Source organism: Hyla sarda, chromosome 2 (assembly GCF_029499605.1).
Source record: "Hyla sarda isolate aHylSar1 chromosome 2, aHylSar1.hap1, whole genome shotgun sequence".
Lineage (NCBI taxonomy): Eukaryota > Metazoa > Chordata > Amphibia > Anura > Hylidae > Hyla > Hyla sarda.
Window position 1 is genome coordinate 299,024,867 of NC_079190.1, and position 22,301 is coordinate 299,047,167.

At 41.8% G+C, this 22,301-nt stretch overlaps 1 protein-coding gene across 3 annotated transcripts in view; it reads right to left on the reverse strand.

Moving 5' to 3' along the window:
* Nucleotides 1-13,760: 13,760 nt before the first annotated feature.
* The window catches only part of BAK1 (BCL2 antagonist/killer 1), a 76,926-nt gene continuing 68,385 nt past the window's right edge, over nucleotides 13,761-22,301 (reverse strand). For all 3 annotated transcript variants that reach the window (XM_056557559.1, XM_056557556.1, XM_056557557.1), the window contains one exon: nucleotides 13,761-15,647. In XM_056557559.1, coding sequence (XP_056413534.1) covers nucleotides 15,537-15,647 — 111 coding nt within the window. In that variant the 3' untranslated portion in view covers nucleotides 13,761-15,536. The remainder of the gene's footprint in view (nucleotides 15,648-22,301) is intronic.

Here is a 22,301-nt window from a genome sequence, read left to right on the forward strand (position 1 = left end):
ACACATAATAAAGGGTAAAACACTACATATACACCCCCTTGCACTGGCCCCCCCCAATAAAAATGAAAAGTGTATTGTACGGCAGTGTTTCCAAAACGGAGCCTCCAGCTGATGCAAAACAACCACTCCCAGTATTTCCGGACAGCCACTGACTGGAGGCACCCTGTTTGGGAATCACTGGCCTAGAATACCCCTAAGTCCACCCCTATGCAATCCCTAATTTAGTCCTCAAATGCGCATGGCTCTCTCTCACTTCGGAGCCCTGTCGTATTTCAAGGAAACAGTTAAGGGCCACATATGGGGTATTTCTGTACTCGGGAGAAATTGTGTTACAAATTTTGGGGGTCTTTTTCTCCTTTTACCCCTTTTGGAAAGGAAAAGTTGGGGGCTACACCAGCCTATTAGTGCAAAAAATATGACCCCCAAAATTTGTAATGCAAATACCCCATATGTGGACGTAAAATGCTCTGCGGACGCACAAGGCTCAGGAGTGAAAGCGCACTATGTACATTTGAGGCCTAAATTGGTGATTTGCACAGAGGTGGCTGATTTTACAGCAGTTCTGACACAAACGCATTTTGGAAACTACACCTCTCACGGAACGTAAAATGGGGTATAGTGACCTTAACACCCCATAGGTGTTAGAAGAATTTCCGTTAAAGTTGGATGGGGAAATGAAGAAAAAAAAAATATTTTTTTTACTAAAATGCTGGCGTTACCCTAAATTTTTCATTTTCACATGGGAAAATAGGGAAAAAAAGCCCCCCAAAATTTGTAACCCCATTTCCTCTGAGTATATAAATACCCCATATGTGGATGTAAAGTGCTCTGTGGGCAAACTACAATGCTCAGAAGAGAAGGAGCACCATTGGACTTTTAAAGAGAAAATTTGGCCGGAATTGAAGGGCACGTGTGTTTACAAAGCCCCCATAGTGCCAGAACAATGGACCCCCCCCACATGTGACCCCATTTTGGAAACTACACCCTCATGTAAGGTAATAAGGGGTGCAGTGAGCATTTACGCCCCACAGGTGTCTGACAGATTTTTGGAACAGTGGTCCATTACAATGAAAAATTTTATTTTTCATTTGCTCAGTGGGGTGTAAATGCTCACTGCACCCCTTATTAAATTCTGTGAGGAGTGTAGTTTCCAAAATGGGGTCACATGTGGGGGTTCACTTTTCTGGCACCAAGGGGGCTTTGTAAACGCACATGGCCCCTGACTTCTATTCCAACCAAATTCTCTCTCCAAAAGCCCAATGGCGCTCCTTCTCTTCTGAGCATTTTACGTCCTAACATTGGGTATTTCCAAACTCAGAAGAGATGGGGTTACAAATTTTGGGGGGCATGTTCTCCTATTACCCCTTGTAAAAATGTAAAATTTGGGGGGAAATCAGCATTTTTGTGAAAAAAAATAAAATAATTAACACATCCAACTGTAACGAAAAGTCATCAAACACCTGTAGAGTGTTAAGGCTCACTGTACCCCCTTGTTACGTGCCTTGAGGGGTGTAGTTTCCAAAATATTATGCCATGTGGTTTTGTTTATTTTTGCTGTTCTGGCACAATAGGGGCTTCCTAAATGTGACATGCCCCCCCAAAAACCATTTCAGAAAAACTCACTCTCCAAAATACCATTGTCACTCCTTCCCTTCTGGGCCCTCTAATGCACTTGACATACACATATGAGGTATTTCCTTACTCGAGAGAAATTGGGTTACACATTTTAGGAAGATTTCTCTCCTTTTACCCCTTGTACAAATTCAAAAACTGGGTGTACAAGAACATGCAAGTGTAAAAAATACAGATTTTGAATTTTCTCCTTCACTTTGTTGCTATTCCTGTGAAACACCTAAAGGGTTAACACACTTACTGAATGTCATTTTGAATACTTTGAGGGGTGCAGTTTTTATAATGGGGTCATTTATTAGTTATTTCTAATATGAAGGTCTTTCAAATCCACTTCAAAACTGAACTGGTCCCTGAAAAATTCAGATTTAAAAAATTTTGTGAAAAGTTGGAAAATTGCTGCTGAACTTTGAAGCCCTCTGATGTCTTCCAAAAGTCAAAACATGTCAACTTTATTATGAAAATATAAAGTAGACATATTGTATATGTGAATCAATATATAATTTATTTGGGATGTCCATTTTCCTTATAAGCAGAGAGTTTCAAAGTAAAAAAATGAAAAATTTCTAATTTTTCATCAAATTTTTAAATTTTTCACCAAGAAATTATGCAAGCATTGACGAAAATTTACCACTGACATGTAGTAGAATATGTCACAAAAAACTATCTCGGAATCAAAATGAAAAGTAAAAGGGCTGCGTCCTTAGGGTACGTTCCCACACGGTGTATTTTGCTGCGTATTTGGTGCTGCGTATTTTCCTACCCATTGACTTCAACAGAGAAAATAAAATACGCAGCAGCAAATACGCCGTGTGGGAATGTACCCTTAAGGTGAAAATGAGCTGCGTCTTTCAGGGGTTAAGTCCAAAAACGGTCATAGGGGTTAACCAAAATATTTAGAGTGATTATTCTGTACAGTATTAAGTACTGTATTTATCGTGGTATACCACGCACCGGCCTGTAACACGCACCCTCATTTTACCAAGGATATTTGGGTAAAAAAAAGTTTTTCACCCAAATAATCCTTGGTAAAATGAGGGTGCGTGTGTGTGCATGTGTATACCCCGATGCACTGTTTCTGACCCCACAGAAGCCCCCCAGGAAAGGCAGGGGGAGAGAGGCCGTCGCTGCCCGCTTCTCTCCCCCTGCCTTTCCTGGGGTCTAGAGCCCTGCTGCCGCCACTTCTCTCCCCCTGGCTATGGGCGCCGCTGCCCCATTGCCTCCTCCATCCCCGGTTTTATAATTACCTGATGCCGGGGTCGGGTCTGCGCTGCTTCTGGCTTCGGTGTGGCGTCTCCTGCATCGTTGCTATGCGCTGCGAGACGCAATGAAGGGTGGCGTCTTCAACGCGACGTCACTCATCATTGCGCAGCGCATAGCAATGGCGCAGGAGACGCCACACCGGAGGCAGAAGCAGTGCAGACCCGACCCCGGCAACAGGTAATTATAAAACCGGGGATGGGGGAGGCAATGGGGCAGTGGCGCCGGCAGTGGGGCAGCGGCGCCGATAGCCAGGGGGAGAGGAGCGGCGGCAGCAGGGCGTCAGACCCCAGGAAAGGCAGGGGGGAGAGAAGCGGGCAGTGATGGCCCCTGCCTTTCCTGGGGGCTTATGCAGGGTCAGAAAAACCGGGGATGGGGAGGCAATGGGGCAGCCGCGCCGGCAGTCTCTGGACCCCAGGATAGGCAGGGGCAGAGAATCGGGTAGCGACGGCAGGTCTCTGGACCTGCAAAAGCCGCTGCAGTTCATTGATTTAAAGCGCCTGCAGCGGCTTATCGGCGTATAACACGCAGATAGACTTTAGGCTAAAAATTTTAGCCTAAAAAATGCGTGTTATATGCCGATAAATACGGTACTTAAAGTGTTACTCCGGTGGAAATTTTTTTTTCAAATCAACTAGTGCCAGAAAGTTTAACAGATTTGTAAACTACTTCTATTAACAAATCTTAATCCTTCCAGTACTTATCAGCTCCTGTATACTACAGAGGAAGTTGAGTTGCTCTTTTCTGTCTGACCACCGTGCTCTCTGCTGCCACCTCTGTCCATGTCAGGAACTCTCCAGAGCAGAAGAGGTTTGCTATGGGGATTTGCTCCTACTCTGGACAGTTCCTGACATGGACAGAGGTAGCAGCAGAGAGCACTGTGGACAGACAGAAAATAACTATACAACTTCCTTTGGAGCATACAGCAGTTGATAAGTCCTGCAAGGATTAAGATTTTTTTTAACCCCTTAACGACGCAGGACGTATATTTACGTCCTGCGCCGGCTCCCACGATATGAAAAATAAAATAAATATGAAATAAAAAAAATTTAAAAAAATAAACATATATGTGGTATCGCTGCATGCGTAAATGTCCGATCTATAAAAATATATCATTAATTAAACCGCACGGTTAATGGCGTACGCACAAAAAAATTCCAAATTCCAAAAAATCTTATTTTTGGTCACTTTTTATACCATTAAAAAATGAATAAAAAGTGATCAAAAAGTCAGATCAAAACAAAAATCATACCGATAAAAACTTCAGATCACGGTGCAAAAAATGAGTCCTCATACCGGCCCGTACATGGAAAAATAAAAAAGTTATAGGGGTCAGAAGATGACATTTTTAAACGTATACATTTTCCTGCATGTAGTTGTGATTTTTTCCAGAAGTACGACAAAATCAAACCTATATAAGTAGGGTATCATTTTAACCGTATGGGTTATGATTTTTAAAAGGTAAGGAGGAAAAAACGAAAGTGCAAAAACTGAAAAACCCTGAGTCCTTAAGGGGTTAAATTAAAGTAGGTTACAAATCTTCTGATATGAAAAAATATGATATGAAAAAATTGTTTTCCTCTGGAGCACCCCTTTAAACTGATGCATAAAAGAAAAGTGACACACTAAAAAATATCTACAACCAAAAAAAAGGGGAAAACCACATAAAAGGGATAATAAAATAAAACTGTTACAAAGATGTGCATCCAAAAGCTATTCAAAAATGGCATACATAGAGTATAGTAGCAAATCTAATCCAGGGTTCCGATATAAGACAATGTGGTTTTGGTTGTTATCTTGAACAAATTTGCTATTTACTGGCATGATTCTTTTAGTAACACAAAGAAATGTCAGTAAGACCAAGTTTCCACTTGGTTTTTTTCTGTCAGTTTTTGGAATACTGCCACTGCAGTTTTTGAGCTAAAACCGGAAATGTATTCAAAAGGAATAGGAAATTTAAAGGAAGGACTTACACTTCTCCTCCCTTATGGATCCACTTCTGACTTTGGCTCAAAAACTGCAGTGACAGTTTTCCAAAAACTGCCAGAAAAAAACCAAGTGGAAACTTAGCCTAACTGCTTTCATAAATGGTCCAGAAATATCCACAAAATATGTGTATTTTTAATACATAGTAAATAAGTACAGTGGTCCCTTAAATTACAATATTAATTGGTTCCATGATGACCATTGTATGTTGAGACCATAATGCTATGCTAATGCCATTACAAAGCCTCCAAAATGTCATCCAAAAATTGTAAAAAGTGAGGGTTAAAGAAAAGTAAGTAGAAACTAAAACAGATAAGATAAAGAAAGTCCTTACATAGAAACGTAAGAAAGAGCTGATGAAAACTGGACACGAACTTCTTTAGGGTCCTGTGCGGTACAAGTGTGGCAAAAAAATTAAAATGGAGCCGTCCTCACCTGGTGCCCCAAGGCGCTAACCACGGCACAGGTAAAGTACAGAACATGTATTAGTACAGTAGTACCTCTCTGTAGTGTAAGGAGGCACTACCAGATGGACAGTCAGTGCATGCACATTAGTAATACAGGTGTTTTACCAGTGAAATGTCCATTCTGATTGGTCAGTTCTTCCAGCCATTGACACGTTTTGCAGATTTGGACTGTCCATAGCATTGTATGTGGAGTATAGTTTCAAGTTACAATGGTCCAGAAAAGACCATTGTATGTTGAAAATATTATATGTTGAGGCCATTGTAAGTGGAGGGATCACTGTATTAAATAATAACATACTGTATAGTCTCACAATTTCCACTATTTACTACAGTATAAGTAATGATATTTTTGATCTTCTAGATCTATTGTCAGTTTCCACCAGTTCTTGTGTGTTATAAGAATGCTGATTGTGCTGAAAGCAAGCTTTTGTTACATTGTGAAAGTTGCAATGTGTGACTCATTCTCTGGCAGTCACCAGCAGAAATCTTGCTCAGTAGGATGAAATGAAAGGTTTTTAAGTGGCTTTTATTTCTCTTATCATTATATTCAGACTGTGCCAGCTCATTTACTTACTTCTATATAAAGTATTTTTCAATCTGTATCTTTTCAATCCATTTAGTTCTGTTTTGTTCATTTTTTGTAGTTTTAGTGACATGTCTAGAGTTTTTTTTATACTGCAGCAATTATTATAGAATTTATTACTGTAAAGAAATAAAGCCATACCTTAAATACCGTACAGGTATAGCAGTGAAAATGAAGACCTATTGGTCTCGGGACTTGGGATTTTTCAGTTTTTGTTTTTTGCTCCTTGCCTTTAAAAAATCATAACTCTTTCAATTTTGCACCTAAAAATCCATATGATGGCTTATTTTTTGCGCCACCAATTCTATTTTGCAGTGACATCAGTCATTTTACCCAACAATCTACGGCGAAACGAAAAAAAATCATTGTGAGACAAAATTGAAAAAAAAAAACGCCATTTTGTAATTTTGGGGGCTTCCGTTTGTACGCAGTAAATTTTTCGGTAAAAATGACACCTTCTCTTTATTCTGTAAGTCTATACGGTTAAAATGATACCCTACTTATGTAGGTTGGATATTGTCGTACTTCTGGAAAAAATCAAAAATACATGCAGGAAAATTTATACGTTTGAAATTGTCATCTTCTGACCCCTATAACTTTTTTTTTCTGCGTATGGGGCGGTATTAGGGCTAATTTTTTGCACCGTAATCTGAAGTTTTTAGCGGTACTATTTTTGCATTGATAGGACTTATTGATTGTTTTTAATTCATTTCCATTTTTTTTGCCCGTACGCCATTGACCGTGCGGTTTAATTAATGATGTATTTTTATAATTCGGACATTTCCGCACGCGGCGATACCACATATGTTTATTTTTATTTACACTTTTTTTTTTATGGGAAAAGGGAGGTGATTCAAACTTTTATTGGGAAGGGGTTAAATGATCTTTATTCACTTTTTTGCAATGTTATAGCTCCCATAGGGGGCTATAACACTGCACACACTGATCTTTTACATTGATCAGTGGTTTCTCATAGGAAACCACTGATCGATGATTCTGCCGCTTGACTGCTCATGCCTGGATCTCAGGCACTGAGCAGTCATTCGGTGATCGGACAGCATGGAGGCAGGTAGGGATCCTCCGGCTGTCATGTAAGCTGTTCGGGAATGCCACGATTTCGCTGCGGCAATCCCTAACAGCTCCCTGAGCTAATCGGCATGGTTTTACTTTCACTTTAGACGCGGCGTTCAACTTTGAACGCCGCATCTAAAGGGTTAATAGCGTGCGGCACTGCGATCAGTGCTGCGCGCTATTAGCCATGAGGCCGGGCCTGACCCGCTGTGACGCAGGGCCACGCCGTGGCCCCGTGTTATAGAACGGGAGCAGACTTAGGACGTACCGGTACGTCCTGGCTCCTTAACAGGTTAAGGACCCAGGGCGTACCTGTACGCCAGTGGGAATTTCAGTCCCTGCCACGTGCCGGGCGAGGACTGTACCAGGATGCCTGTTGAAGTCATTCAGCAGGCATCCCGTGACAATGTCCAGGGGTGGTCCTGAGACTCCCCCCATGTCGGCGCAAATCACCGGTGAATTCACACAAGCGATTTGCGGCGATTCCGGTCATACGGGTCACGTGTGACCAGATGACCTGGAGTTAGATGGTGATTGGCGGTGTAGTATACACTGCCAATCACCTCCTGTAGCTAGGGGAGGTGACTATCCTCCTCAGTCAGTCCACTCCTACGTGGCTGAAATCCCAGAGGCATATCACCCATGGATTCCTGAGTTTGTTGGCAACTCAGGAATTCGGACGGTCACTGCCAGATACACTGAAATAGACTATTTGTTATTTTTCTAGAGATGACTTTGTCAATCATATGTTGGAGCAAACGTACTTGTACGCCCTGATTAGTTTTTGGCTACGTCTAATGAATGGTACGCCATTAATGTAGCTTAAATGAGGACATTTTGGTGCCTCGTGTTGCATATGGGCCTGGCCAAAAAATCCTGTGTCAGGCAGTGCTGGAGCGGGGGCGTCCTCTACCAGACCCCGCTTTACAGTATGGTCATGACACAGAAATGGTTCGAGGCCATTCGGAAATGCCTCTATTACACTGATAATGCGGCATGTCCCGTCTATGACAGGCTTCACAAAGTGAGGCATTTCATAGATCACTTTGGGGCCAAATTTTTGGAGGCCATATAACAAGCCATGTGCAAAACACGGGTATGGTACAAAAAAGTTGCGGTCTACTTTGTACAGTTTGCCAAGTAAAACTCTTTTCTACTGTCACAGCAAGCTGGCAACACAGGGGCATTCCTCCAGTTCCAAGAAGAAGTCCTAAAGGCCCTGATCTTTTGCGACCGGGAAAGAGCAGGCGGGAGTTCCTAAGGAACTTAAGTTATAGGTGCCAGCACTTTTCAGGTGAAGTCCCCCACAGTGGAAAGAAGGGACGATCCCAGAAAAAATGCAGAATGTGTCAAAAGAGGGGGATACGGAAGGACACCACCACTCAATGTGACACTTGCCCCGATCACCCGGGCCTCTGCATTAAAAACTGCTTCAGGGAGTATCACACTTCCCTGCAGTACAAAATTTTCCCTTTTCATTTTAATTTCCCATAATTTGACTCCAATGTACAAAGTCCGGAGTACTTTCCAAGTTTTAACCCCATAAACCACTAACTTGCCCAAAGAAAAATGTTCATAAAAAAAATAAAAAAATAAATAAAAATAAACCTGATAAGACCTCTGGGGATAATTTTTCCAAAAATGGGTCATGGGTCACTGAGTCAATTATCATCGGGGACTTGTATGACTGTATGACAGTTAGAGCATTATATTGCCTATATATGTGCTGTTACATGCACACATGTGTGACTATGCACCATGTCACTTTTCCTTTTGTAATTTACTAATGTGGATCTGTCTGTGAGCAATGCCTTTGTATCTCCACTTTGTGGATGTTTCTCCCTATATGTAATTTTAAAATTAACTTTTTAATGCATACCTAATAAAATTATATAATTTTTATCATTTATAAGTGTCTCCAATCTCTTTTTCTGTTGTGATACATTTGTGTAGGAGTACACAATAGGTTAATTGTAATAAGCACTAGCTTAATATATTGATACAAAGTCGGGTTTGCTGTTTTGTTTATATTCTGGGAACATAACCTGTTTTATCATTTTACGTCCCACTGTACCCCATTTTAGTAATTTAACCCATGTAACGCTCCTTGAGGGGGGGGTCCCACTGTTCTGGCTCCATAGGCAGATATGTAAATGCTCAAGGCCCCTGACTGCGCTCCGGCTCTTCAAAGGCCGGTGTGCACCCGCAGAGCTGTTTACGTCCAGATATGAGGTATTTCCATACTCCAAAGAAATGTATTTAAAAATTTACGGTGACATTTTCTCCTGTTACCACTTGTGAAAATGAAAAATTTGGGGTAACCCTAGCATTTTAGTGTAAAAAATAAAAATTTTCCTTTTCGCATCCCACTTTAATGAACATTTATCAAACACCTGTGGGGTGTTTAGGCTCACTGTACCCCTTGTTACGTGCCCTGAGGGGTGTAGTTTCCAAAATATTATGCCACATGTTTTTTGCTGATCTGGCACCATAGGGGCTTCCTAAATGCGACAAGCCCCCCACCCCCCACCCCCCATTTCAGCAAAATTTGCAAATGTGACTCCTTCTCTTCTGAGCATTGTAGTGCACCCGCAGTGCACTTGACGTCCACACATGGGGTATTTCCATACTCAGAAGAGATGGGATTACACATTTTGGGGGGCATTTTCTCCTATTACCCCTTTTAAAAATGTAACATTTGGGGGAAAAACAGCATTTTAGTAAAAAAAAAAAAAAAATTTCATTGATTAATTTACACATCCAAAGTCATCAAACACCTGTGGGGTGTTAAGGCTCACTGTACCCCTTGTTACGTGCCTTGAGGGGTGTAGTTTCCAAAAGAGTAAGCCATGTGTTTTTTTTTTTTGTTTGTTTTTTGCTGTTCTGGCACCATAGGGGCTTCCTAAATGCGACATGCCCCCCAAAAACCATTTCAGCAAAATTTGCTTACCAAGATCCAAATGGGACTCCTCCTCTTCTGAGCATTGTAGTGCACCCGCAGTGCACTTGATGTCCACACATGGGGTATTTCCATACTCAGATGGCGTTACAAATTTTGGGGGGGGCATTTTCTCCTATTACCCCTTGTAAAAAAAAAATAATAATTAGGGGGAAAACTAGCATTTTAGTGAAAAAAATTATCATTTACACATCCAACTTTAACGAAAAGTCATCAAACACCTGTGGAGTGTTAAGGCTCACTGTATCCCTTGTTACGTTCCTTGAGCGGTTTAGTTTCCAAAATAGTATGCCATAGGGGCTTCCTAAATGTGACATGCCCCACAAAAACCATTTCAGAAAAACTCACTCTTCAAAATCCCATTGTCCCTCCTTACCTTCTGAGCCTTGTAGTGCACCCACAGAGCACTTGACACATATATATATATATATATATATATATATATATATATATATATATATATATATATGGTATTTATTTACTCTAGAGAAATTGGGTTACAAATTTTAGGAAGATTTCTCTCCTTTTACCCCTTGTAAAAATTTTAAAACTGGGTCTACAAGAACATGTGAGTGTAAAAAATGAAGATTTTTAATTTTCTCCTTTAATTTGCTGCTATTCCTGTGAAACACCTAAAGGGTTAAACTTTTTGAATGACATTTTGAATACTTTGAGGGGTGCAGTTTTTATAATGGGGTCATTTATGGGGTATTTTTAATATGAAGGCCCTTAAAATCTACTTCGAAACTGAACTGGTCCCTGAAAAATTTTGATTTTGAAAATGTTGTGAAAAATTGGAAAATTGCTGCTGAAGTTTGAAGCCCTCTGATGTCTTGCAAAAACAAATCAACTTCATGATGCAAACATAAAGTAGACATATTGTATATGTGAATCAATATATAATTTATTTGGAATATCCATTTTCCTTATAAGCAGAAAGCTTCAAAGTTCAATTTTTTTTTATAAACTTTTGGAATTTTTCACCAAGAAATGATGCAAGTATCGACAAAAATTTACCACTTACATAAAGTAAAATATGTCACGAAAAAACAATCTCAGAATCAGAATGAAAAGTAAAAGCATCCCAGAGTTATTAATGCTTAAAGTGACAGTGGTCAGATGTGCAAAAAATGCCCAGTTCCTTAAGGTGAAAATGGTCTGGGTCCTTAAGGTTAACATTTTACAGAAACCAGACAGACCCCATTTAAAGTCAATGGGACATGTCGGGATCCGTTGGTATATGCTGGTGACATACTCAATCCGGCCCAGTTAGCAGCATCTGTAACAGAGCTCCGTGGCGTTGATGTGAACGTAGCTTAAGAGGGATGTGAACTAGAATATATTCTGATGTTTGTGTAAATGTTACACTAATACACTAATGCACACAACAGCATTACAGATCTGTGCTATATGAATCCATAAAACGGGTTTTGTTTTGCATCAATTTGAAAATATTGTTGTATGTTTCAGTTTCATTAGAAAGGTATTCTCCCTTGGAAGCACTGCACCATATAGTAGCGCACACACACACACACACACACACACATACATAATGCCTAAGGATTCCTAATATAAAAAAACAGAATAGGTTGTGTGCTGCATCATGTGTTTGGTGTGAGCAGCCAGAGAAACAATAAAGAAAGGACTCATGGGAATTTTTAAATGATTATAGTTATTGAAGATAAATAAAATATGAATACATGTTTCCTTTGAACGGCAACTCTCTTTTTATTAATAAAAGGTATCCTAGAAAAAAACAGCATATAATTCAGCAAGAATTGCTTAAAACTCAAAATGCTATGACTTTCCCCTTTATTTCCATATACCTATCTTGCAGCTGCTAAGCAACATCTTTAATGAATTGATTTCAGCAATACAAAATGGTGATAACACTGAATATTTAAAGTGGTACTCCACTGGAAAACATTTTTTTAATCAACTGGTGCCAGTAAGTTAAACAGATTTGTAAATTACTTCTATTTAAAAAATATTAATTCTTCCAGTACTTATCAGCTGCTATATGCTCCACACAAAGTTCTTTTCTTTTTGAATTTCTTTTCTGCCTGACCACAGTGCTCTCTGATGACACTTCTGTCAATTTTAGGAACTGTCCAGAGTAGAAGCAAATCCCAATAGCCAACCTATACTGATCTGGACAGTTCCTGACATGGACAGAGGTGTCAGCAGAGAGCACTGTGGTCAGACAGAAAAAAATTCCAGAAAGAAAAACAACTTCCTGTAGATCATACAGCAGCTGATAAGTACTGGAAGGATTAAGATTTTTATATAGGAGTAATTTACAGATCTGTTTAACTTTCTGGCACCAGTTGATTTAAATTAAAGTGTTTTCCAGTGGATTACCCCTTTAACAAAAGCTGTACATACGTTGTCAACGGAGGAGCTAGCCTAAAGTGGCTAGAGGCACTTGAAAGAGAAATCTGCATAGGAAGGCCAGTCTTTTACACATAATTGCCAAGATGGGAGATCTATATATATATAAAACTCAACGTGTGTGTGTGTGTGTTGTATGTATGTTCCACAAAAACTTCCAAACCGCTAAAGATATTAACATGAAACTTGGCACACATGTTACTTATATGTCAACAACAAACATAGGATAGGTGATTTAACCCTTACTCACCCCCATTTACCAGGGGCGGGGTTTATGTTTAACCCCTTAAGGACTCAGGGTTTTCCCGTTTTTGCACTTTCGTTTTTTCCTCCTTACCTTTTAAAAATCATAACCCTTTCAATTTTACACCTAAAAATCCATATTATGGCTTATTTTTTGCGACGCCAATTCTACTTTACAGTGACATTAGTCATTTTACCCAAAAATGCACGGCGAAACGGAAAAAAAAAATCATTGTGCGACATAATCGAAGAAAAAACGCCATTTTGTAACTTTTGGGGGCTTCCGTTTCTACGCAGTGCATATTTCGGTAAAAATTACACCTTATTATTCTGTAGGTCCATACGGTTAAAATGATACCCTACTTATATAGGTTTGATTTTGTCGCACTTCTGGAAAAAATCATAACTACATGCAGGAAAATTTATACGTTTAAAAATGTCATTTTCTGACCCCTATAACTTTTTTATTTTTCCACGTACAGGGCGGTATGAGGACTCATTTTTTGCTCCGTGATCTGAAGCTTTTATCGGTATGATTTTTGTTTTGATCGGACTTTTTGATCACTTTTTATTCATTTTTTAATGGTATAAAAAGTGACCAAAATACGCTTTTTTGGACTTTGGAATTTTTTTGCGCGTACGCCATTGACCGTGCGGTTTAATTAATGATATATTTTTATAGTTCGGACATTTACGCACGCGGCGATACCACATATGTTTATTTATTTTTTTACACTGTTTTATTTTTTTTATGGGAAAAGGGGGGTGATTCAAACTTTTATTAGGGAAGGGGTTAAATGACCTTTATTAACACTTTTTTTTTTGCAGTGTTATAGGTCCCATAGGGACCTATAACACTGCACACACTGATCTCTTACACACATCACTGGCGTGTATTAACACGCCTGTGATCAGTGTTATCGGCGCTTGACTGCTCCTGCCTGGATCTCAGGCACGGAGCAGTCATTCACCGATCGGACACCGGGGAGGCAGGTAAGGGCCCTCCCGGTGTCCTGTCAGCCGTTCGGGACGCCGCGATTTCACCGCGGCGGTCCCGAACAGCCCGACTGAGCAGCCGGGCCACTTTCACTTTAGAATCGGCGGTCAGCTTTGACCGCCGCTTCTAAAGGGTTAATACCGCACATCGCCGCGATCGGCGATGTGTGGTATTAGCCGCGGGTCCCGCCCGTTGAGGAGCACTATCGCGGGAGCCAGCGCAGGACGTAAATATACGTCCTGCGTCGTTAAGGGGTTAAAGTCCCATACAAGTCAATGGGAAATATATGTTACTGCACAACTTCCAAACGGCCGGAGATATTATAATATGATAATACTTGGTCACATGTTATTTATATGTCCACTTAAAATATAGGATAGTTAATTTAACCCTTTACTACCCCCATTTGTAAGTGTCGAGGTTTTTGTTTAAAGTCCCATACAAATCAATGGGAAATGTATGTTCTCACATAACTTCTGTACGGCTGGAGATATTTAAATACCTGGCACACATATTGCGGGTCGGGATAGGAGGACCGGGATAGGAGGACCGGGATAGGAGGGCCGGGATAGGAGGGCCGGGATAGGAGGGCCGGGATAGATGGACTGGATAGGAGGACCGGGATAGGAGGTCGGGAAAAGGAAGTCGGGATAGGAGGACGGGATAGGAGGACGGGATAGGAGGACGGGATAGGAGGACGGGATAGGAGGACGGGATAGGAGGACGGGATAGGAGGTCGGGATAGGAGGTCGGGATAGGAGGTCGGGATAGGAGGTCGGGATAGGAGGTCGGGATAGGAGGTCGGGATAGGAGGTCGGGATAGGAGGTCGGGATAGGAGGTCGGGATAGGAGGACAGGCTAGCAGGTCGAGATAGGAGGTCGATATGAGGATGGGATATGAGGTCGAGATATGATGACGGATAGGAGGTCGGGATAGAAGGTCGTGATATGGGGTTGGGATATGGCAACAATATATGAGGATGGGATATGAAGTCAAAAACTTCCTCCTTTGTTTTCCTCCCCAACAAGGATTAGGAAGGAAAAACCGGGCAACGCCGGGTACTCAGCTAGTTCCATATATAAATCTGGCCCCATACACATGGCGGATAGTGTACATATGGCAGAAATAGTTCCTGTTGCTCCATACTATGGTTTAAAACATAGTGAAACCTGATGTAACCATTACTGCATACCCTTCCTATTTCAGTAGCTGAGGTTGGGTAATTAATCTTAAATTTACATGTACTTTTTAATATTTTTATATTTATATATTATATTATACAGTATGTTCTACTGGCCACATCCAATCCATCTTACACACCCAATAATGTTTACCATCATTCCAATAATAAGTAATAAAAAGATTGCAAAAAAGGGACATTTATTAAAATATGAATTTATTTGCTCTCTACTCGGATCCTCTGGGAGTCTGAGGAGCTACTGCTGGGACCGAGTGGGGTTCCCGGTGTGTGGGGCCGCACTCGATGGCCATCTGTGTGGTATGGGGCCTGGGGGATTCAGTTGTGCTGTGTTTCCTTTGGCCGCACCTATCTCTTTCCGACTGATTGCTTTGTGGTGGCAGAAGACACCTTCTCCATGAACTCTGTTTCGTGTTCTACATTTGTTTATTGTTTGATGAAAAATGTTTAATAAAAATATATTTAAAAATTATATATATATACGAATATATATATCATGATTTATCCTTTTCCCTGAGTCTGTAATGAAGGAAAGTTACAAATTAGCTCTTACTTGTTATCTCAAGTAAATGGCTGGTCTTTAAAACAAAATTGCCAACATAGCTCATGTATAAAATCTAGGAAGTCTTTAAGAATTAACCCATAGAATATATTGGGTTAAAAAGGAAAATGTTTGTTCACAAACTTGAGTCCTCCTGGCTGCAGTCACAGAAATAAGTCATGCCGTGCACCTGAATGAAAAAACAGCTCCTCATTGGCCAGGAGACGATAAGCGACGCATCACAAATTGCATGATTAAAACGACACCCAGTGCCATGAGCGCATATCTAAAGCCATAATTAGTAAGCGTAAGGACAGTACCCTGTTTAAAATAAGCACAAAATATAGGAAAAAGATTAGGTATCAGACCACAATGCATAAGTAATATATGTAAAAGGCTACAAAGAAAATTTGTAAAAATACATTATTGAGCTTTGGGTACATATTACAACATATATACTCAATTTATGCTTGAAAATCAACTGGCAGTTTTTAAAAAGGACCAGTGTACAGTATAAAAATAAAATGTTTTTAAATCACTTTGTAGCCTCTGGTGTCTGATTACAATGCTGCTTTTTTTTGTAGCTAGCCACCGCTCCCATGTTAACAAGATATAGGGATTTTCTGATTTGCACTTTTCCCATAATAGGTGAAAGTGAACTTTTTTCAAAAATGGAATGTAAATTGGAAACTTCCTTAAGCCAAACAGTCAGTCCCCTTTCTAAAATAAAGTTCACACCCACTTGACTAATCAGAGAAAAGTTTTTAGAATTAGAAAGGGGGGGGGGGGCTGGTTGTAGTAACAAAATAAAAGCAGTCTTGGAATCAGAAGCTACAAAATTATGTTAAAGAAACTTAAGAGGACTACATATCCTCCTTGAAGGGGTTATCAAGAAGAATAGAAGAAGATAGCTGCTTTCTTCCTAAAACGCACACCTAAGTCACACATGTCCTCGGTTTGTGTGTTATGTACTATGAATAAGAGGGTAGTGCCCTCAAAACTTCAAAAGCATCAGCAGGGAAAACAGTTGGTGAAGTTTAGACGCCGCTCATGATACATGTTGCAGTGATACAGAGAAAATAAAGAAGAAAATTCAATTCTCTGTATCACAGGCTGTGTCTAAACTTTATCAAGCATTTCTCCTGTTGACACAATGTTTTGGGCGCACCACCGTTTTATTCATGGAGAACAAGATAGAGGGTGATGCTAAAATTTGAACTAATAACTCAGAAAGAAACATTATAAAGAACTAATAACTCATCAGAATCTGTCTAGAGAATGAGTGATGCAGTTGTCCATAGCAATCAGATTGCTACTTTCATTTTTAAAAAGGCGTCTGAAACATAAAATAGGCAATAGTGCTGGGTGGTATACCGGTTCATACCAAACACAGAATTTTTTTTCCTGCATGATATGAATTTTTCCCATACCGCAATACCATTTAGACCCCTCCCCCCCTCGTATGAATGAATTATCAGCTGCAGTGCGTTGTCCCCACATCGGGAACTAATCATATGTGACACGCAAGTGCTCCTTCTCTACCCCCCCAATCATATGTAACTTGCGAGCGCTCCTTCTCTACCCCCCAATCATATGTGACCCGTTAGCGCTCCTTCTCTACCACCACCCCCAAATCATATGTGACCTGCGAGTGCTCCTTCCCTACCCCCCAATCATATGTGACCCGCAAGCGTTCATTCTCCCCCAATGAATTATCAGCCGCTGCGCTGTACTGTACTCTGTATTCTTGTGCCCGGGCTGCAAATATTAAAAAAACAAACTTTCACTTACCTTCACCTACGTTCCCCCGTTGCTCCGGTAATGGCCGCACGCTCTTCCTGGACATTGCTGCGACCGGTGATAGGATGACGGCTCTGAGATGTTCCCATCCCCAGAAAGCAGCAAGAGGATCGCAGCGGAGGACCGTGAGGCCAGTACCGGAGCAATGGGGGAACATCGGAAGAAGGCGAGTTAAAGTTTGATTTTTAACCCGTTAAGGACATAGGGCGTATCCATACGCCCCCGTTTCCAAGTCCTTAAGGACCGAGGGCTTATGGATACGCCCTGAGCATTTCCGGCCCCCACCGCTAGCCGGAGGGGAGCCGGAGCCGGATGCCTGCTGAAATCGTTCAGCAGGCATCCCGGCATATCGCCCAGGGGGGTCATTATGTCCCCCCATGTCGGCGATTGCCGCAGATCGCTGGACAATTCAGTCCAGCGATCTGCGGCAGATTCCGGGTCAATCGGGTCTCCAGTGACCCGATGACCCGGAATTACTGGCTGATCGGGGCCGTCAGAGACGGCCCCGAACAGCCAGAGCCAGCAGGGGTGAGGTGGCACTGGTGCCACCTCACGATCGCCCTGATTCGTCGGCCGGATTACCGGCTGACCAATCAGGGCGCCTGCTGCGGGTGTCACTCCCGCAACCCGCTCCGCCCCTCTTCCGGAGGACGTGAGCGGGTGCGGGAAGACGACCCCCGGTGCTGGGGACCCCGATCCCCGGCGTCCCTGTTGGGATCGGGGCCCCAGGAGCAGCGGCGGCGGCGGAGACGACGAGGGACTGACCTGTGCGGCTGGATCGTTGGAGGTGAGTGACAGCCTCCTGCTGTTGCTTAGCAACAGCTCCCAGCATGCAACAAGGGCATGCTGGGAGCTGTAGTTATGCAACAGCAGGAGGCAGACCACCACAACTCCCAGCATGCCCTTATGGGCATGCTGGGACTTGTAGTTTTGCAACAGCTGAAGGCACATTCTTTCTATGTAAAAGTGTACCTTCAGCTGTTGTGTAACTACAACTCCCAGCTTGCACAATCAGCTAAAGTGCATGCTGGGAGTTGTAGTGGTGCATCTGGTGGTTGCATAACTACAACTCCCAGCATGCCCGTTGGCTGTCGGTGACTGCTGAGAGTTGTAGTTTTGCAACAGCTGAAGGCACACTGAGTTAAGTAGTAAACCAGTGTGTCTCCAGCTGTTGCATAACTACAATCCCCAGCCAATGTAGTATGCCTCCGGCTGTTGCATAACTACAAGACCCAGCATGCCCTTCCGCTGTCCGTACATGCTGGGGGTTGTAGCTTTTGCAACAGCTGAAGGCACACTGGTTGCAAAACACTGAGTTTGTTACCAAACTCGGTGTTTCACAACCTGTGTGTCTCCAGCTGTTGCAAAACTACAACTCCCAGCATGCACATGCTTGGAGTTGTAGTTTTGCAACAGCTGGATGTTTCTCCCCCCCCCCAATGTGAACGTACAGGGTACACTCACATGGGCGGAGGATTACAGTAAGTATCCGGCTGCAAGTTTGAGCTGCGGCAAATTTTCTGTCGCAGCTCAAACTGCCAGCGAGAAACTACTGTGAACCCCCCGCCCGTGTGACTGTACCCTAAAAACACTACACTACACTAACACACAATAAAATAAAAAGTAAAAAACACTACGTATACACATACCCCTACACAGCCCCCCTCCCCTCCCCTCCCCAATAAAAATGAAAAATGTCTGGTACGTCACTGTTTCCAAAACGGAGCCATCAGCGGTTGCAAAACTACAACTCCCAGCATGCACTGATAGACCGTACATGCTGGGAGTAGTAGTTTTGCAACAGCTGGATGTCCCCCCCCCCCCCCCCCCCAATGTGAACGTACGGGTACACTCACATGGGCGGAGGATTACAGTAAGTATCCGGCTGCAAGTTTGAGCTGCGTCAAATTTTCTGCCGCAGCTCAAACTGCCAGCGAGAAACTACTGTGAACCCCCGCCCGTGTGACTGTACCCTAAAAACACTACACTACACTAACACACAATAAAATAAAAAGTAAAAAACACTACATATACACATACCCCTTCACAGCCCCCCTCCCCAACTAAAATGAAAAACGTCTGGTACGCCACTGTTTCCAGAACGGAGCCTCCAGCTGTTGCAAAACAACTACTTCCAGTATTGCCAGATAGCCACTGACTGTCCAGGCATGCTGGGAGTTTTACAACAGCTGGAGGCCCCCTGTTTGGGAATCACTGGCGTAGAATACCCCTATGTCCACCCCTATGCAATCCCTAATTTAGGCCTCAAATGCGCATGGCACTCTCACTTTGGAGCCCTGTCGTATTTCAAGGCAACAGTTTAGGGCCACATATGGGGTATCGCCGTACTCGGGAGAAATTGGGCTTCAAATTTTGTGGGGTATTTTCTGCTATTACCCTTTTTAAAAATGTAAAATTTTTGGGAAAACAAGCATTTTAGGTAAAAAAAAAATTTTTTTTTTACATATACAAAAGTCATGAAACACCTGTGGGGTATTAAGGTTCACTTAACCCCTTGTTACGTTCCCCGAGGGGTCTAGTTTCCAAAATGGTATGCCATGTGTTTTTTTTTTGCTGTCCTGGCACCATAGGGGCTTCCTAAATGCGGCATGCCCCCAGAGCAAAATTTGCTTTCAAAAAGCCAAACGTGACTCCTTCTCTTCTGAGACCTGTAGTGCGCCAGCAGAGCACTTTTCACCCCCATATGGGGTGTTTTCTGAATCGGGAGAAATTGGGCTTCAAATTTTGGGGGGTGTTTTCTGCTATTACCCTTTTTAAAAATGTAAAAATTTTGGGAAACCAAGCATTTTAGGTAAAAAAAATAAATAAAATGTTCACATATGCAAAAGTCGTGAAACACCTGTAGGGTATTAAGGTTCACATTACCCCTTGTTACGTTCCCCGAGGGGTCTAGTTTCCAAAATGGTATGCCATGTGTTTTTTTTTTGCTGTTCTGGCACCATAGGGGCTTCCTAAATGCGGCATGCCCCCAGAGCAAAATTTGCTTTCAAAAAGCCAAATGTGACTCCTTCTCTTCTGAGACCTGTAGTGCGCCAGCAGAGCACTTTTCACCCCCATATGGGGTGTTTTCTGAATCGGGAGAAATTGGGTTTCAAATTTTGGGGGGTATTTTCTGCTATTACACTTTTTAAAAATGTTAAATTTTTGGAAAACCAAGCATTTTAGGTAAAAAAAAAAAATTTTTTTACATATGCAAAAGTCGTGAAACACCTGTGGGGTATTAAGGTTCACTTTACCCCTTGTTACGTTCCCTGAGGAGTCTAGTTTCCAAAATGGTATGCCATGTGTGTTTTTTTGCTGTCCTGGCACCATAGGGGCTTCCTAAAGGTGACATGCCCCCCAAAAACCATTTGACGCTCCTTCCCTTCTGAGCCCTCTACTGCGCCCGCTGAACAATTAACATAGACATATGAGGTATGTGCTTACTCGAGAGAAATTGGGTTTCAAATACAAGTAAAAATTTTCTCCTTTTTACCCCCTGCAAAAATTCAAAAATTGGGTCTACAAGAACATGCGAGTGTAAAAAATGAAGATTTTGAATTTTCTCCTTCACTTTGCTGCTATTCCTGTGAAACACCTAAAGGGTTAATACACTTACTGAATGTCATTTTGAATACTTTGGGGGGGTGTAGTTTTTATAATGGGGTCTTTTATGGGGCATTTCTAATATGAAGGCCCTTCAAATCCACTTCAAACGTGAACTGGTCCATGAAAAATAGCGAGTTTGAAAATTTTGTGAAAAATTTCAAAATTGCTGCTGAACTTTGAAGCCCTCTGGCGTCTTCCAAAAGTAAAAACTAATAAATTTTATGATGCAAACATAAAGTAGACATATTGTATATGTGAACCCCAAAAAAAATATTTTGAATATCCATTTTCCTTACAAGCAGAGAGCTTCAAAGTTAGAAAAATGCAAAATGTTCATTTTTTTCATCAAATTTGGTGATTTTTCACCAAGAAAGGATGCAAGTTACCATAAAATTTTACCACTAAGTTAAAGTAGAATATGTCACGAAAAAACAATCTCGGAATCAGAATGATAACTAAAAAGCATTCCAGAGTTATTAATGTTTAAAGTGACAGTGGTCAGAATTGCAAAAAACGCTCCGGTCCTTAAGGTGAAAAAGGGCTCGGTCCTTAAGGGGTTAATATAGAGTACAGTACAGCGCAGCGGCTGATAATTCATTGGGGGAGGGGGAGAAGGAGCGCTCGCGAGTCACATATGATTTGGGGGGGGGGGGGGGGGATACCGTTAAATACCAAGGAACCCCCATAACTTAAAAAAACACCCAGATACACATTTTTGGTCATACCGCCCAGCACTAATAGGCAATCTGATTGGTTACTATGGGCAACTGCTCTACTTTTCCTCTGCCTAGGTTTTGATAAATCTCCCCAGTAAGTTTATGTCCGAACAGTGCCTAAGAAGGTAGGACCCTGCATTATTGCCTCTTTTACCAATACTACAAGTAGATTACTTCAAGTTTTAGACATACAGGTAGTGCGCACTCACTGGCCACTTTATAAAGGTACACCTTGCAAATACTGGGTTTGACTCCCTTTTATCTTCAGAACTGCCTTTATTCTTTATGACATACTTTCTACAAGATGCTGGAAACATTCCTCGGAGATTAGGTCTATATAGAGATGATGGCGTCACACAGTTAATGATGGGAATCTCCCAATCCACCACATCTCAAAGGTGCTCTATTTGATTGAGATCGAGTGACTGTGGAGGCCAATGGAGTACAGTAAATGTTCCTGTTCAACAAACCAGTTTAAGATGATGTGAGCTTTGTAACACGGTCCAGTATCAAAGGAGATGGATATACTGTGGTCATAAAGGGATGGACATGGTCAGCAACAATACTTAGGTAGGCTGTCAAGATGGTTAATTGTTACTAAGGGGCCCTAAGTTGCCAAGAAAATGCCCCCCACACCATTACACCACCACCTCTAGCCTGAACCATTGATATAAGGCAGGATAGATGTATGCTTTCATGTTGTTTCTGTCAAATTCTGACCCTGCCATCTCAATGTCGCAGCTGGAATCTAGACTCATCAGACCAGGCAACATTCTTCCAGACTTCCATTGTCTAATTTTAGTGATCCTGTGCAAGTTGTAGCCTCAGTTTCTCAGTTTCCTAATTTTAG